This window comes from Bison bison, unplaced genomic scaffold, assembly GCF_000754665.1.
Source record: "Bison bison bison isolate TAMUID 2011002044 unplaced genomic scaffold, Bison_UMD1.0 scf7180017864458, whole genome shotgun sequence".
Taxonomy (NCBI): Eukaryota; Metazoa; Chordata; class Mammalia; order Artiodactyla; family Bovidae; genus Bison; species Bison bison.
In genome coordinates, this window is record NW_011495020.1 from 6,864,736 (window position 1) to 6,881,286 (window position 16,551).

A 16,551-nucleotide genomic window follows, 5' to 3' on the forward strand; every position below is an offset into this window, starting at 1 on the left:
ATAAATCTATCTACAGAAAATGATTGCATAAATTATGGTACATGTACACCATGGGATACTATGCAGTTGGTAAAGAATGAGGGAGGCCTATCTATATATACTTCTGACAGAGCTCTCTAAAAGATGGCACTTAGAGAAAAAACACTGGGACTTCCCTGGTGGTCCAGTGGGTAAGACTCTGAGCTCCCAATGCAGGGGGCCCCGGGTTTGATCCCTAGTCAGGGAACTTGATCCCATACTTGCAACTAAGAAGTTCACATGCCACAGCTAAGATCCAGTGTAGCCAAAATAAATAAATATTAAAAAAATAAAAACACACCATGGACTCTGATAAAGATGTGTCAGTGTAGGTTCATCAATTGTAACAACGGTGCCACTCTGTGGGGGAGGATAGCGGTGGGGGAAGCTAAGTCAAGCATGTGTTGAGGGAGGGAGTATGAAGGAAATCTGTACTCCTGCTCAATTTTGCTATGAATTTTAAAATGCTGTTTTAAAAAATGAAAGGTATTTAAAAAAAAAGGAAAAAGAATAAAACACATTACAAAGCATTATGTAAAGTACAATCCCATTTAGGTAAAATATAAAGCAGATGGGTACATGTGTATGTATATAAGCAGATACACAAAAAGGGAACTGAAAGGATAAAAGAAGACACACAAAACTACAATTCTGCCTCTGAGAAATGGGGAAGGGACAGGGAAGTAGATATGGTCAAAAAAGACTTTAATCTTTTATTTTATGCACGTCTACAGTGTTTGAATGGTGTCCAGAGTCAATGCAGTCCCGTATCCCATGTACAGGCAAAAATGCACAAAATGCTACAATGCTTCTATAACAAACACAAGACAAGGTCAAAGATGAGCCAAGGGCCAGTCAACTTTAAGTTAAACGCTGGGTCTGAGAGCTAACTCAAATAATGTTTACACTTTTCTACTAATTTCACTAAAACCATAATACAGAGTCCTATTGCGATGTCACTGAGAAAGTAAATTAAACCGGATTGCTTTCATTTATACTGTTACACTAAAGACAAAAATGCTAAAACCTTAGCATAACTTTAAATTATATATATCTCATTTATTGAAATATAAAGATCTTCATTTACATGTTTTAAAACAAAAACAATGAACAGGGGCATTTGTAATACAATTGTATTGGTAGACCCTTCCTACCGAGTTAGTTCTTGAACATTCACCACACCACTGTTTTGGGAACGTTTAGGTATTTTTCTCTTTATTATTTCTAAAATATAAATTTTGGACATTCAAAAGTGCAACAGTTAATGTGCCTGTGGGGAATATCACAGTTAAAAAAATATAAACAAAGGCAGTGATACAGCTTGTCATAAATGTTTTGGCAGTATTCTCCAAGTCTATATAGAAATACATATATACATATTGATGTATAACATCACTTTATCTCACGTCCCTCTTCACAAAAATAGGACCATTTTGTACAGATTGGCAGACCACATTTTAAGGACATCATCAATCATTTTTTTTAAAAATCACAAATTGTGTTTCTCAGGCCAACTTTGATTGTCTTCATAAAAATAGAGAGCAGGAAGGATTGACAAATTTTCATCTGGGGTCTTTGCAGGAGGCCAAAAAGGAAACAAATCTGTGATACACTGAAAACATTACTTAAGAAAAAAAAACGCTGCCATATAAAAACTAAGGTGAGAGCATTCATTAGGACTAGAACCTGCTGGTCTGAGAATTTTCATCCAGCCCCATGATATCATGCAAGATTCAGAGGACATCAAAATGCAAAGCACCAATAAAAGGAGGCTGTTTGAGGAAGAGGAAAGGGAGTGATCAGCGGAGTGCTTGAGCTGTGATTCTAGAAACACAAATGTATTTCAAGTCTAAGTGGCTCTACAGAACCTCATCAGGTTTTGTTTTTTAATCGGCCAATCTGGCTCAGTCTTCACGCTTACCGTGAAAAAGGTGGGGCTTGCATTGAGATTACACCAGTAGGTAGTCAAGTACCTTGTTATTGCTTCTACATCTCCCAAAGCATCACCTGCCAGGAGCGCACACAGTGATTGCGGTAATCACAGTCCATGTTTCATTCATAGGGTGTCAGCAATTAAGTGGTATCGCAAAGAATGCTGATGAACCCATGATGACCAGTTTGACAGTTTGGATGGATGTGACGATTTGTCCTCCCATCTAACCCCGAAATATCAGTAACACTTAAAAAAAAAAATTTCACCAAAATATTGACTTGATCATACAGAGACTTGGTACACTGAATTGCATCATTTTTGTACATGCCTTTTGAGGGGAAGTTGGTGGGAAGAGAGTTCAGTTCCCCCTAAGCAGGGAGAAGATCTGCCAAACCAAGATTTGGCTTGCTGAGTCTCAGCAAGGACTGGAAAGTAAAATTAAGGGTGGCAATTACTAGATATGTGGCATTAAATGTCACTGACCCAAAGGCAAAGATTTAAATAGTAGGCTTCTTACATGTTTGATCTCTAGCCCAGTTCCTAGTTTCAAATTATTTCTTCCCATGGCAACTTCCTGCCATCTATGCCGGTGTTCCCCAGATCTGGCTGAGCGGAACAGCCAGGATGTTTATAAAAACACAGGTCTCTGCTCCCCTAGAACTGACAATTCAGAATCTCTGGGATGGGGATGTAGAATCTGGTAATTCTGGTTGCCAGTTACAAATGGTGACCAAGGGTCCGGGCTAAGGCACACAGCACCTTCACTGAACAATGCCTTTACTGTCTCGGACTCTCAAACTGTTTCTCCTGAGGGTAAGAGACAAAGGAAGGGAGCTCCAGTTCAGGGCATCCTTCTGAATTTTTCCTGAAAAATTCACAAAATGAAAAATATATACATGTGTTGAGATGCACCAGAATTATCACAAGGCATGAACAAACCTCTGCAAATCCAGTCTTTTTGCTGATAAATACCTTTTCCACTGGACAATAACATGAGAAGTCATGTTAGGCACAGACTCCTGCCTTAATATTGAGGACCTTAGGATCTAGGGGTTTTATTTATTTATTTCAAATCTCATTACTTTAAAGGGCAGTTAATTGTTTTTAGTACAATGGATTAGGGAACCTACTCAGTACAGTTAAAAACTCTGACTTCAGAAGACACTACTTTTATTTTGTTCAACTAAATTTCCTCCACTAAAGCTATAACCGTATTTTATAGAGAAACATGTTATTTAATAGAATGTCAAAAACTGTCAGACTTGTCACCTATTTAGTAAGGATTTTTTTTAAATTGTGCTTTTTCTGTAGGGAAAACATGTTACATATTACACATTTAGAATTACTGATAACAGTAGTATTATTATAAACGTAGATTACAATATGAGTTGTTGGGCTTATAAATGACCCAAATCTAATAAACAAAGTTGGTTAATTATTCTTTATCTCCTCAACACTAAAAAAAAAAAAAAAGCAAAATGCTATAGTACCAGTACCTTTTAAGGTTCAAAAGTGGTTTTGCATGTACTTCACAAGAAAGTTCAACAGCAGCTGATACCAGGTTTCAAGCAGGAAGTACATGGATGGACTGAGTGGTCTCTCCAGAAGTCCAGAGAAGTTAATACAAATCAAAACACATCCTTGGTTAGAGTTATTTACATAATTACAATGCTGGAGTTTTGTTGCAGTAAAAGTTGTGTCCGTTGGAATCTCACCAATGCCCTTGAAACACAAAGTCCATCTTCCATGGCCCATGATTTCCTTGTCCATCTACCTCCAAACTTCACACACCAATGAGATGCTACTGAAACACTGCCAGAGGCAACGCCAAAAAAGTTCATTTCAAAATATCCCAATCATTCATCTTTAGAAGGCTCCCAGAGGCCATTGGCTGGGAACTTCTCTTTACACACCATCCAAGTCCTCCTCTCAAACTTTGCATTGCAATAAAGTGGTTTTCTTAAAAGGATCCAAGGTGGGTCCAGGAGTGGAAGTCCCGCCCCCTCCCCGAATCTGCCAGTTACAGGAAGCTGTCCTCCACCAGATCCGAGGAGTCTATGCCAATGTCGTCCATCATGTCGATGTCCTCGATGGTCTCATCCTCTCTCTTGATGAACGTAGAACTGCTGGAACCTGTCTCAATGGCACTCTCTTCAGAGGTCTGTGAGCTGGAAGAGGAAAAGAATAGGAAAAATCATGATCAGACCAACTAGAATACAGTGGTGGTTCCAAGGTGGCCTCCCAAAGGCAAAGGAGCTCTTCCTGTGACATCCTTTGGCTTTCAAATCCAGGCTGCTCAGCCAGGCATGATTCTTCCACCAAGCCAGAAGCAGCCCCCACCACTGCAGTGGGCTACCTGGTCATTTCAACTTCCCTTCTCTTCTGCCAAATCTTCCGAGTTGCTAACAAGCTGTGACCGTTTCTACTCTCCCTACTCAACTCCAGTGGAAGAGAAAACAAGCACTGCCTGAGCAAAAGGCCTGGGGAAGAAAAAGCAGAGGGATGAAATCAGGGGCAAAGTTCAGCTGAGTTAGTCACTTACTAGCCCTGCAACCTCCTGAATGTCCAAACTGTGATCTCAGGATCTCAGCCCATGACCCAGGAATGTCCTCCTCATACATCCAACCCCCTTGAGTCCAGGTGAAGGCTCTTTACTTACTAGAGGAGCATCTGAGAGGGGAGTTTTAGAGTCAGAAAGCATGAGTCGGACACGACTCAGTGACTGAATGCACACACACACACATATGCAACCGCATGGACTGCAGCCCACCAGGCTCCTCTGTCTATGGGATACCCCAGCCAAGAACACTGCAGCAGATTGCCATTTCTTTCTCCAGGAGATCTTTCCAACTCAAGAACTGAACCTGGGGGCTTCCCTGGTGGTCCAGTGGTTGAGAGCTTGCCTTGCAAGGCAGGAGACACTGTTTCGATCCCTGGTCCAGGAGGATCCCATATGCCGTGGGGCAGCTGAGCCCGTGTGCCTCACCTACCAAAGCCCGAGCACCCTAGAGCCTGTTCTCCGCCACAAGGAGAGGCCACTGCAGTGAGAAGCCTATGCTCCTCAACTACAGAGTGCCCCACGCTCCCTGAAACTGGAGAAAGCCTGCACGTAGCAGTGAAGACTCAGCACAGCCGTAAATAAATAAATAAATATTTTTTAAAAAATTGAACCCACATTTCTTGTGTCTCCTGCACTGCACTTTACCACTGAGCCATTGAGGAAGCCCACATGTATGTATACATATCATATATATGTAAAGCAAATGTGATAAAATGTTAACAACAGCTAAATCTAAGTGGTAGAAATAATCTTTCAATTTTTATGGATATTTAAAATTTTTCACAAAACTTTTAGAAAATATTCTTTAGGGCCTCCAGACTGTCACTGTCACCTGGCGCCTTGCCTTCTCTGAACTCTTACTATCTTATCGGTATCCTGCCTTGTATTGCTAAATTTTTATGTATCTCTTTTAGCTTCAAGTGGGCTTTCCTGGTGGCTCAGGAGGTAAAGAATCTGCCTGCAATTCAGGAGACCTGGGTTCAATCCCTGGGTCAGGAAGATACCCTAGAGAAGGGAATGGCAACTCACTCCAGTATTCTTGCCTGGAAAATCCCATGAACAGAGGAACCTGGCGGGCCACAGTCCATGGGGCCACAAAGAGTCGGACACAACTGAGCAACTGACACGTTCACTTAGCTCTAGCAGATTTTCGTCTGCTGACAGGCAGGACTGTGGCTTCCCCTCCTCATGGTGGGGCTATATAGCACCACACTCCACACGTTACAAAAGCCCTACCACTGGCTGGGCAGCCACACCACAGGATGGAGTCTCCCATACGCACACCAAACCGGGGCTCTCGACCCTTTCCACTGTTTCCTGCCTGACAGGCCAGGCTGGACCCTCATTCTCTCTCCCCTCCTTTTCATATCAGTTTCCAAGCAGAGAACTAAGACTGGCCAATAGAAGCCCACAGGAAACGGCCTGCTGCCCTCTACCCCCGGGCCCCTGTGGCCCAGAGAGTTCTTAGAACCGACGGCGCTACTGGACTGAGGTTCCCCTTCACAAACCCCAACACGGGCCCTTCCTCAAGACTGAGCTTTAGCTCAGTTCCCAGTCTGTACTTCATCCTCCCCACCCCCACTCCCACCTTGGTTCTAGAACCTCACTGTGAACCCCAGTCCCCTTGGCTGGTCTTAATAACTATCCAGTCCTGGCAGCCTCTCCCCCCAGGAAACCAGACCCAGTTCCTGGGACCTCAGCCAGTGGCTGGAGTGCGGGCACATTCTTCTACTGAGACTGAGCACCACATCATCCTTGCTGCTCACTGGGCTTCAGGGTGGTCCTGATGCTGATGACTGCATTTATTTCTGATTCCTGAGTCACAATATCCACCTTGTAGGGCCTGACTCCTGATAGGCTCTGACCTAGCACCCCCAAGTCCTTTGAAGCAAGGCCCTGTCTTCCTCAGGCTCACTCACCAACCAAGGCCAAGCCTCCTGTGCCTGGGGAAGGACTTCCACAAGACCACCATGCTCACTCCTGCCTGCCTACACAGAGAGCATCCCAGCTTTTACAGGTTGAATTGTATCCTGCCAAATTCCTATGTTGAAGTCCCAACCCTCAAATGTGACCATATGTGGAGACAAAGCCTTTATGGAGATACTTAAAGCTAAATGAAGTCATAAGGATGGGACTCTAGCCCGGTAGGATTGGTGTCTTAAAAAGAGGAAGAGACACCAGAGATGCACACACAGGAAAAGCCCTTGTGAAGACAGTGATAAGGTGGCCATGTGCAAGCCGAGGAGAGAGGCTTCAGGAAAAACCAAACCTGCAAACACCTTGATTTTGAAATTCTAGCCTCCAAGAGCGGAAGAAATAAATTCCTGTTGTTCAAGCCCCTTCGTCTGTGGTACTGTGTTATGGCAGCCCAAACTAAGATATTCACCATCTCAGCCCACCTGTCAGGACTGGTCTCACTGACCCAGTGCAGTCATTTGGGACATACTTTGTGTGATTCAAAGAAGACCAATAGGAATAGGTGCTAAATTCTTAAGTCCAGCTTTGTGTACACCCCCCTGCCCCGCCCCCGCCCCAGGACAGTTCCTGGCATCTTTCTAATGTTATTTATTCCAATGCAAGTTTCTAACTTTGTTTAGAAGCAGAACCCTTTTTTATAGTTGAACTATTCAGATCCCTCAAACTCAGTGTAACCAAATAGATGACAGATCTGGGGTAAAGTGCTCCAAGACCCTCCTTTCTATCCCCATGAAATTCAACAAAAGCTACCCAAAATTTGGAGAAGCACTGCTTGCTAAAGGAATACAAACACATTTAAAAATTGTTCTAAGCAGAGGATAAACAGAAAGGTAAGTCTGATAGGCCACTTTCCCCCCATCTCCAAATCTCATGTGTCAAAAACAAAAATAATTTTATACTTTTAAAATTACCTGGTGCATACAAATAAACAAGGTTGTCTATATCTTACATCTAAATTGGTTAAGAACTCACAATTGTAAGCTTCCAAAATAATAATGCTATGTGCTGCTGCTAAGTCGCTTCATTTGTGTCCGACTCTGTGCGACCCCACAGACGGCAGCCCGCCAGGCTCCGCCATCCATGGGATTCTCCAGGCAAGAACACTGGAGTGGGTTGCCATTTCCTTCTCCAATGCATGAAAGTGAAGTTTCTCAGTCATGTCTGACTCTTCGCGACCCCCTGGACTGCAGCCTTCCAGGCTCCTCCATCCATGGGATTTTCCAAGCAAGAGTACTGGAGTAGGATGCCATTGCCTTCTCCGATGCTATGTGCTTCTGCTTAAATATTTTTATGTAGTCAACTGAATGTGGAAGAGACAGAAATATCCTGAATGAAGAAGGGAATAGAGAGAAAGAGAGAAACTCATAAGCAACAAGGGCCAATATCACCACCTTCTCCTGCCTCTGTCCAAGGGTTATGGAAAGAGAGAAAGGAATTAGAGCATGGCCCCTCCATCTGGACCATGTGAACCAATGGTTCTGGTCATGGCTGTGCATTAGTATCACTTCGGTAATGAATGAATAGGTCTAGGTACAATCACCAATGGCTGCTATTGTCCCAAAAAGAGAGACAGCCATACAGTGTGTACCTCCTGTACACAGCACCACCTTTGCAGGACACTTGGCAAAAATCTACTGAGTCAGATCAAGCCTCTAGACCACTACCAAATTACAACAAATATAGGAGACAGAAGCATATGATAAAACACACACAGTAAAGCAAGCAGAAAAATTCTGAATGTGGGAGTGGGAACTCTTCAGGCAAATGCTCTGGTTTTTACACAAATAATATTCAAGGGGGCAAAAAGAGGCAGGACGAATGTATATAGCTCTATCAACCAATGGCAATGTGTTGTGTGACTCTTATTTGGGTCTTGAATAGGACAAACTAAATGTAAAACAATATTTGTGAGAATCAAGGGAATTTGAACACAGACTGAGTATCTGATGCTCTTCACTATTTACTGTCAATTTGGAGGGGTGATATGATGGTACTGGAGCTGTCTCTAATAACTATAGTTATTTTAAAAAACAGAGCCCTTATTTTTTTTAGATATATGCTGAAATATTACGGATGGAATGATATGATGTCTAGGATCTGCTTTAGAACAATCTAGAGGGAAGTGATGGAGTAGGTACGGCTATGGAAGTTATACAAGCAGACTGGTCATGAGTTCAAAAATGTTGAAGTTGAGTGATGGGCAGCTCACAGTTCCCGACTTTACTTGAATCATGCATGTTAGAAATTTTCCATAATACAAAGTTAGACAGGAAAAAAAACACAAATCAGCCAGAGAGTACTTGGGCCTCACTGAGATTACAATATGTTGGTCCAGGCGAGGCTTGTATAGCAGTAGTTTTCAAATCTCCCCAGGTGGTCCCAGTGTGCAACTAGGATTAAGAACCACTGACGCAGCATCAGATAGCCCAGAACAACCAGTCTCTCCACTTGTTCCTCAGTTCCAGTGACTAATAAAGAAACCAGCAAGAGAGGCTTATATTACTTCAATAATCACAACTGCTGTGTCAGTTTGATCAAATTACCTGAGGATTTAGGTCAAAGGTTCTCCATCAGGGAAGCATGTTCCTCCCTGTCCTATACCTCCACCAGCTCAAGGGGGCAAATATAGGCCGACATTGGTCTTAACAATATTTTTTTGGATCTGTCTCCTCAGCCAAAAGCAACAAAAACAAAATTAAAAAACGGGACTTGATCAAACTGAAAACCTTTTGCATAGCAAAGGAAACCATCAATAAAATAAAAAGGCAACCTACTGAATGAAAGAAGATATTTGCAAAAAATATGTCTGATAAGGGATTAATAACCAAAATAAATAAAGAACTCATACAACTCAACATCAAAAACACAGTACAATTAAAAAATAGACCCAGAACCTGAATAGGGATCTTTTCAAAGGCATACAGATGGCCAACAAGCACATGAAAAGATGGTCCACATCACTAATCATCAGAGGAATGCACATCAAAACCACGAGCTCTCGCCTCATGCCTGTCAGAATGGCTATCATTAAAAAGACAAAAAAGAATAAGCCTGGCAAGGATATGGGAAAAAGAGAACCCTAGCAGTACACTGTTGGTGGGAATGTAAATTAATACAGCCACTATGGAAAACATTATGGAGGTTCCTCAAAAAATTAAAAATAGAACTCTTAGGTGTGTGCTAAGTCACTCCAGTTATGTCTGACTCTACAACCCTATGGACTGTAGCCCACCAGACTCCTCTGTCCATGGGATTCTCCAGGCAAGAATACTAGGGTGGGTTGCCATGCCCTCCTTTAGGGGACCTTCCTGACCCAGGGATCGAACTCATGTCTCTTATGTCTCCTGCACTGGCAGGTGGATTCTTTACCACTAGCGCCACCAAGGAAGCCCCCCAAAACTACCATATAGTCCAGAAATTCCACTTCTGGGTATTTATCCAAAGAAAATGAAAACACTCATTCAAAAAGACATGCACCTCAATGTTCACAAGAGCATTATTTATGATAGTCATGATATGAAAGTAAGCTAAATGCCCATCAACAGATGAATGGATAAAGAAGATACAGTAATATAAATACACACAATGAAACATGACTCAGCCATAAGAGTGAAATCTTGCCATATGCAGCAAAACAAATAGACCTGGAAGGTATTTTGCTCAGTGAAATAAATCAGACAGAGACAAACACCATATATTTTCACTTGTATACAGAATCTAAAAAACAGAACAAATGAAACAGAAATAGACTCACTGATACAGAGAACAAACTGGCGGCTACCAGAGGGGAGAGGGGTGGAGCGAGGGGCAAAGTAGGTGAACAGGATTAGGAGGTACCAACTCCCAGTTATAAAATACATAAGTCACAGGGATACAATGGACAGCACAGGGAATACAGTCAATATTTATACTAACTTCATATAGCATGTAATCTATAAAAATATTGAATCACTATGTTGTACCCTGACACTAATAAATATTGTAAGTCAACTACACGAGTAAATTTAAAAGAACAAAACATTTTTCAAGAATCATCTGGGAAACATTTTCAAAACTCACAGACCCCTTGGGGTTCTGCCACTGGCTCCCCCAAAACAGACTGACCAGACCACTGGGAGGGCTTCCTGGGGGCAATGGCTCCTTCCCTTAGGGTGTCAGCGGAAGCTGGCATTGGGAGCTCCTACCTGTGTCTGTTCCTCTTGCCCAGGTCTTCCTCCTCAGGAACAGGGTCGATGTCGGGCAGAGGGATGATGTAGCCGCTATCTGCACTCAGCCTCTGCTCGTCGAGGCCACCCTCCCAGTCCTTCAGCTTGTCTTCCTCATTTTTGTAGGTGACGCCAATGTAGGCGTTGTCGGAGTCCACGCGCATGCGTGCCACAGCGGGATGGTCACTCTTCAGAAAGTCCAGGTGGATCTTTTCATAACTCTGCAAACATTGATTTCACAGTTACTCAAGGGTTATTGACAGAACTGCAAATTAATACAGCCACTCAGAACTTACTATTGTTTAACTGTGCTTTCAAACAACCTCACAGATGTGGGGTTTGGGCCACTGAAGGAGAATCAGATGTCAACTGTCCCCAGAGATATGGAACATGAAGAAAGGGCCACCATTGCCAGAGATCTCCTGCTGGTAGGTCTTGAGATACCAGGAACCCATTCTGCAAGTCTGGAGCTACTACTGTGTCCCCATACACATTCCCTTCTCTGGAATTAGCATCAAGCCTTCTGGTCCCCATCAGATAGTCTCTCTTGGGCTTTGATGGGTTCCCATAAGAGTTGACTAGGGCTTCCCCTGGGAGCAACATACCTGAAACTTTCTTGATCCCTATACACTGAAGAAATCTAATTAAAAAGTTAGGGACCATTGATCTAAAAAGGTTCCATAAACAAGCGCTCCAGTCTGTTCCCATCAATGCATCTTCACCAACCAGAGTGTCTTTGACTTTCCTATGGTTAATCTCCTTCCTTCCTTCTGCGTTCCTGCTGCCTCACTTAAGGCAATTGTAATGGGCAGTGAGATAATCAATAAACAAAAGTATTTAACTTCCAGTTCAGCTCACACGGCTCTTCCTTGAGAAGAAGGAAGAGAAGCAGTAAGTATGGAAAGTCTACATGGCAACTAATCTGAATCTAAGAAATTGTGCCTGGGTTTCCTTCTCAGCATCTCAGCAGAAAGTTGCTTCATTTATTATCATATCCTGCTTGGTTCCATGAAATTACATTTGTTCCTTTGAACAATGTTTCCTATTCCACAAAAAACCAGCTGGAACCACAGATAACAGCTGAGGTTGTTCCTTCCAGTCAGCTGGCAAAAGCCAATTTTGCATGGATTTAAGTGCATTCAAATTAGCGATTTAATGGCTGTGGATGCCCTGAGACTTCTAACTGCACAGTAGCTTCAGATACTAAAACATCTGGAGAATAAAGTGCTTACAGGTGTTGCACCCTTAGGATGAATGGGAGCCGTGCAGGAAGGGGAGGGTTTTCATTCATCACTGCTACCAAGGGCCTGGGGAGCACTGCATGAAGCCGCAGCCACTGGATCACACAATCTTTTTCCTCCATTGAAAGTGTTCCATTAAAACAATACTGCTCGCTCACATAACCAGCTGTTGTCTCCTCCCCTTGTCCATCCCTTGCCACCCACCCATCTTAAGAGGCCCACACAAACCTTTTTATATTGTCCAGGCAGCAGATTCTCCACAATTTCACTCAGGTGGTAAAAGGAGGGTCTCTTCTCCGGCTCACTGTTCCAGCACTTCACCATGATCTCGTAGCTGGAGAAGCACAGGACTCAGAGTGGGCACGGAGAGGATGATCAGGGCACCCACACCCCCACAGACCCATCGGGCATGAACACAGGCCCACAGGATGGGGAGAGGCTCACACTTCACTGGTGGCATGGTCAGGCTTGGCCATCCGGTATCCACTCTTGATCTTATTGTAGAATGTAGAATCCACCATCATGCCAGGGTAGGGTGTACCACCTGAGAGACCAGGAAGAAGACAACCAGGGTTGACAAGTATGTGGTACACTGTTGAAACACCTGGGTTGATACAGCGCCTCTAGAAAACGTTTGGGGATCCCCACTTTGAAGTATCGGTTCTTTCAAGGAAATCAAGTGTTACCATCTGCTTGATTTCACAGCCCTGCCCAAATCTTAAATTTAACCAAAAGGGAAAGTCCAAACAGACATAGAGGGACACACCAAAGCCTTGCTTGCATCACACCACTTAATAGTCCACCCTCCCAAACAAACCACAAGGCTGAGCTACTTTAAGGAAATGTTGTAAGCAATTCAGGTCTATCTAGGGAAGCCAAAATGAACCGCTATTACTCAAAGGAATTCTATGCAAAATGTTTTTAAAAGTTAGCAGGAACTGAAAGAGAATGCCTACTTTCAACTTTGCTGTGATTAGAGACAAGCATTCATGTATTCATGGATTCATTTAACAACTCTTTAAGTTATTGCTTATGTATTTCATTTATAACCCTATTTCTAAAGTAAATGTAACCTATAAATCATTAAAAAAAAATTTAACCAAGACTTCTAGGTTGATCAAGTCTAGAACCCTAGCAAAAATTCTACACATCTAGAAAAAGCACAGAAGTGTTCTTCAACGTTTCTGAGTACTGGGTCTATGAATACAAAGCAAAATAGAAATCCAGAGAAATTCTGAATCACTGAGGCCAAAAAAGTCATTTTCATCAGAAATGTCCAAATAATTAAGGCAGAAGTCTTGGGATGTCTAGCTAATTCTCTGCTTTTAACAGAATATGAGACTCTCAGTTAAGCCACACACTGGGATGAACCACAGTGACATCCATGGAGGGATGAACCAAAATAGAAAAAGGCAACAAGCAGGAAAAGTCCTTTACTATCACATCAGGACAATAGTGGGTTCATGAAACATTTCACACTTTACCGGCCAAGACCAGGTCAAGTTTAATCTCCTTCTAAAACTACTCCAGGACTCCTTTCTCTTTTCCCTGGGCTTCTATTTCAACTTAAAATCAGGACCACATAGATTATCACTAAATGTGTAAGTTTTATCTCCCCAGCTGAACTGTCCAAGGTCAGGGTCATCAGTCACCCCCTTATAAGGCCCTTAACTGGTAGCACGGGACAGCTGTGTTGTTCAGTACCTGGTGCCTGACTGACTGGGAGGTTTCTCCCCTCCAGAATGATGACCAGGAAGGGAGTCCCCATCCCCTTTCCCTCACTGCACTGCTTTTCTGCATATCCATCACCATGAGTGATGGGAGTCAGGGAGGGGGACTCTCTCCTGGTGAACCCACTTAACCCAAAGTCCAAGGTGAAGAAGCGACTGGTGAGTGGATGTCATCAGGTGCATCTCCAGCAGGAGAAAGTTCCTCTGATGTAACCCAAAGGAAAGAGGGAGGCAAAGGCCAGGAGCAAGGGCTCAGCCCCCCAAGACCCGTTCTCAGACCGCTTGGACACACACTAGCCATCATAAGTGCACAACGTGTTAATCAGCTACATTCACTTGACTAACACCAGGTATTTTAACATTATTTACATCCCAAAGCTTGAAAAACACAGCGTCTTCCTTCCAGTGTTGTCCAGAACAACCCAAACAAGCGGAGCTATTAGGCCCATACCAAGGGAAAAGATCTCCCAGAGCAGGATGCCATAGGACCAGACGTCACTCAGCGTGGTGTACAGGTTGTCAAAGATGCTCTCAGGAGCCATCCACTTCACGGGGAGAAAGGTCTGCAGGGAAGGGGAAGGACATTAAACCCAGCATGTGCAACAATAATCTACAGCAGCAAAAATAGGAAGGGCTTCTCTTGGAGCTAATAACGACTTGTGCCAGGAACTTCACTCTGCATGAGCATCTGTACTCCCAGCACTAGAAGAGTGCCTGGCACCTTCTAGAGCACTAGGTGCTCTATATACATATCTTATGAATGATGGGTGCTCACTCTTGTCTCTTATGCCCTCCCAAGGAGTAACATCCAAAGATATTTAATCCTGAATTTTTATCCCAAAGGTACGAGCCTTAAGTGGACCTGTCCCCTATTTTCAGGTGTTCGTAGGAACAAAATTAAGAACAGACCCAGTGAACTGAGAGCCAATTACATTTTTGAACTGTAAGCAACAATGGGAAGAAGGTTCAAATGTAGAACAGAATGACTACCTTTAAGGAAATTGTGCCTCTAAAATGTATTAACTCAAATGGCTTTAACATTTCAGGGTCACAGACACCATCTGAAAATTTGATAATCTCCAAAGGTGTGCTCCTTGGAAATGAATGCACAATTTACATATTAATAGCTAACACTTTCCTGCTTTGTAAGTGCCAGGCACTGTCCTCAGCATTTTACACAAATCCACTGATCTAATGCTCCACGGCAACTCAGAAGATAGGTACTGATAACACTCCCCCGATACAGTTAGGGAAACCAAGGTACAGAACAGCCAAGTCACTTGCCCCGAGTGCCTACGCTAGTAGATGCCGAGCCGGTGCTCACACCCAGGCAGTCTGTCTGCAGAGCTTGTGGTTTGCCTACTGACCCCTGGACCCCATTCATGAATGTCATGGACTCCATGTTAAAAGTCCAGGCTGTGAATGGCTAGAAGCAACATCTGCTTTCAAAGATTCAAGTAAGGGAGGGCAAGCATGCCAAATGAGCTAGGGGCACGTACACTGCCTTTGGACACGTAGTTCGAATCATGCATGATGTCTCTGGCCAGGCCAAAGTCACAGATCTTCACGATTTTCCCTTGCGCCAGGAGGACGTTGCGAGCCGCCAGGTCCCGATGGACACACTGCACAGAAAGGGAAGACAGGATGGGGGTCAATCCACCTGCCACTGGATAGCACGCCCCCTGCAAGACTGGCCACTTAACAGGGACTCTTGGAGGTGCCCGGACACCTCAGGAAGGCTGTCCTGGCCCCCAGAGCTCACCCCGCCCAGGCTTTCAACCCAGTGCCTTCCAAGAGGGAGAAAGCTCTGGAGAAAAGTGGACACCTGATCCTGCTGGAGGGCCCACTCACCTTCTGGGAAGGGGTATCGAGAAGCAATGTGGCAACTGGCTCCTCCACAACTCTCCTTCCATGCTCACCTCACCCAGAGCAAGGCCTGGGTCTAAAGAGGTCTCTGTTGTCTGAACACACTTACATTTTTTGAAGCCAAAAACTCCATTCCTCGGGCGACTTGATAGGTAAAGCTCAACAAATCCAACAAAGTCAGGCCTTCTGAGTTATCATCTGAAAGGAGGTTTTTGACTTCTGAGTCTGCAGGAAAAAAATTAAATGTGTTGGCGCTAGTGAACAGCATGAAACATCAGCCACCTTGACACTCTCTCAAGGCTGGGCCACTCATTAGGCTGCAGAGGCTTGTCCAGAGAACATACCTACAATCATGTTCTCATAGTGTCTAGACCTCACAGATGAGTATACACTATGCAGAAATGTCCTCTTTAAAAAGAAATGCGGACTTCCCTGGTGGCTCCGTGGTAAAGAATCCACCTGCCAATGCAGGAGACACAGGTTCCATCTCTGGTCCAGAAAGATTCCATGTGCCATGGAACAACTAAGCCCGTGAGCCACAACTACTGAGTTCTTGCTCTAGAGCCCTAGATCCACAGCTAGTGAAGCCCATGTGCTCTACAGCCCATGCTCCACAACAAGAGAGAAGCTACCGCAATGAGAAGCCCGAGCACCACGAAGAAGAGTAGCCCCACTCGCTGCAAGTTGAGAAAGCCAGTGCAGCCATAGATAAATAATTTTTTTAATTTCAAAAATAAATAAAAAGAAATATATCCATAAATACATACACTTGGTTTAAATATATATCTCCATAATGACTAGTCTAATAGGTTCTCACACATATTTTTGTTCTTGTTTGGCTCCCAAATTTTCCTTTAGCAAATCACCTCAGCCACCTTTAAAACACATATCCACACCCACCCACACCCACAACCACACCACACATCTACTATGATGAATGTACAGGAAGCCTCTATGAAAAAGCAGCTTCTAGGAATTGCTTTTGTTTTTCTTTTTAAAGCCACCTTCATAGTACTTGGCT

General features: G+C 43.6%; 1 protein-coding gene across 3 annotated transcripts in view; it reads right to left on the reverse strand.

Moving 5' to 3' along the window:
- Positions 1 to 708: 708 nt before the first annotated feature.
- Positions 709 to 16,551, reverse strand: part of PDGFRA (platelet-derived growth factor receptor, alpha polypeptide) — a 47,752-nt gene continuing 31,909 nt past the window's right edge. For all 3 annotated transcript variants that reach the window (XM_010859691.1, XM_010859692.1, XM_010859694.1), the window contains exons 17-23: positions 15,640 to 15,755; positions 15,164 to 15,286; positions 14,116 to 14,227; positions 12,379 to 12,478; positions 12,163 to 12,268; positions 10,673 to 10,914; positions 709 to 4,119 (exon numbers count right to left, since the gene is read on the reverse strand). In XM_010859691.1, the coding sequence (XP_010857993.1) occupies positions 3,972 to 4,119; positions 10,673 to 10,914; positions 12,163 to 12,268; positions 12,379 to 12,478; positions 14,116 to 14,227; positions 15,164 to 15,286; positions 15,640 to 15,755 (947 nt within the window). In that variant the 3' untranslated portion in view covers positions 709 to 3,971. The remainder of the gene's footprint in view (positions 4,120 to 10,672; positions 10,915 to 12,162; positions 12,269 to 12,378; positions 12,479 to 14,115; positions 14,228 to 15,163; positions 15,287 to 15,639; positions 15,756 to 16,551) is intronic.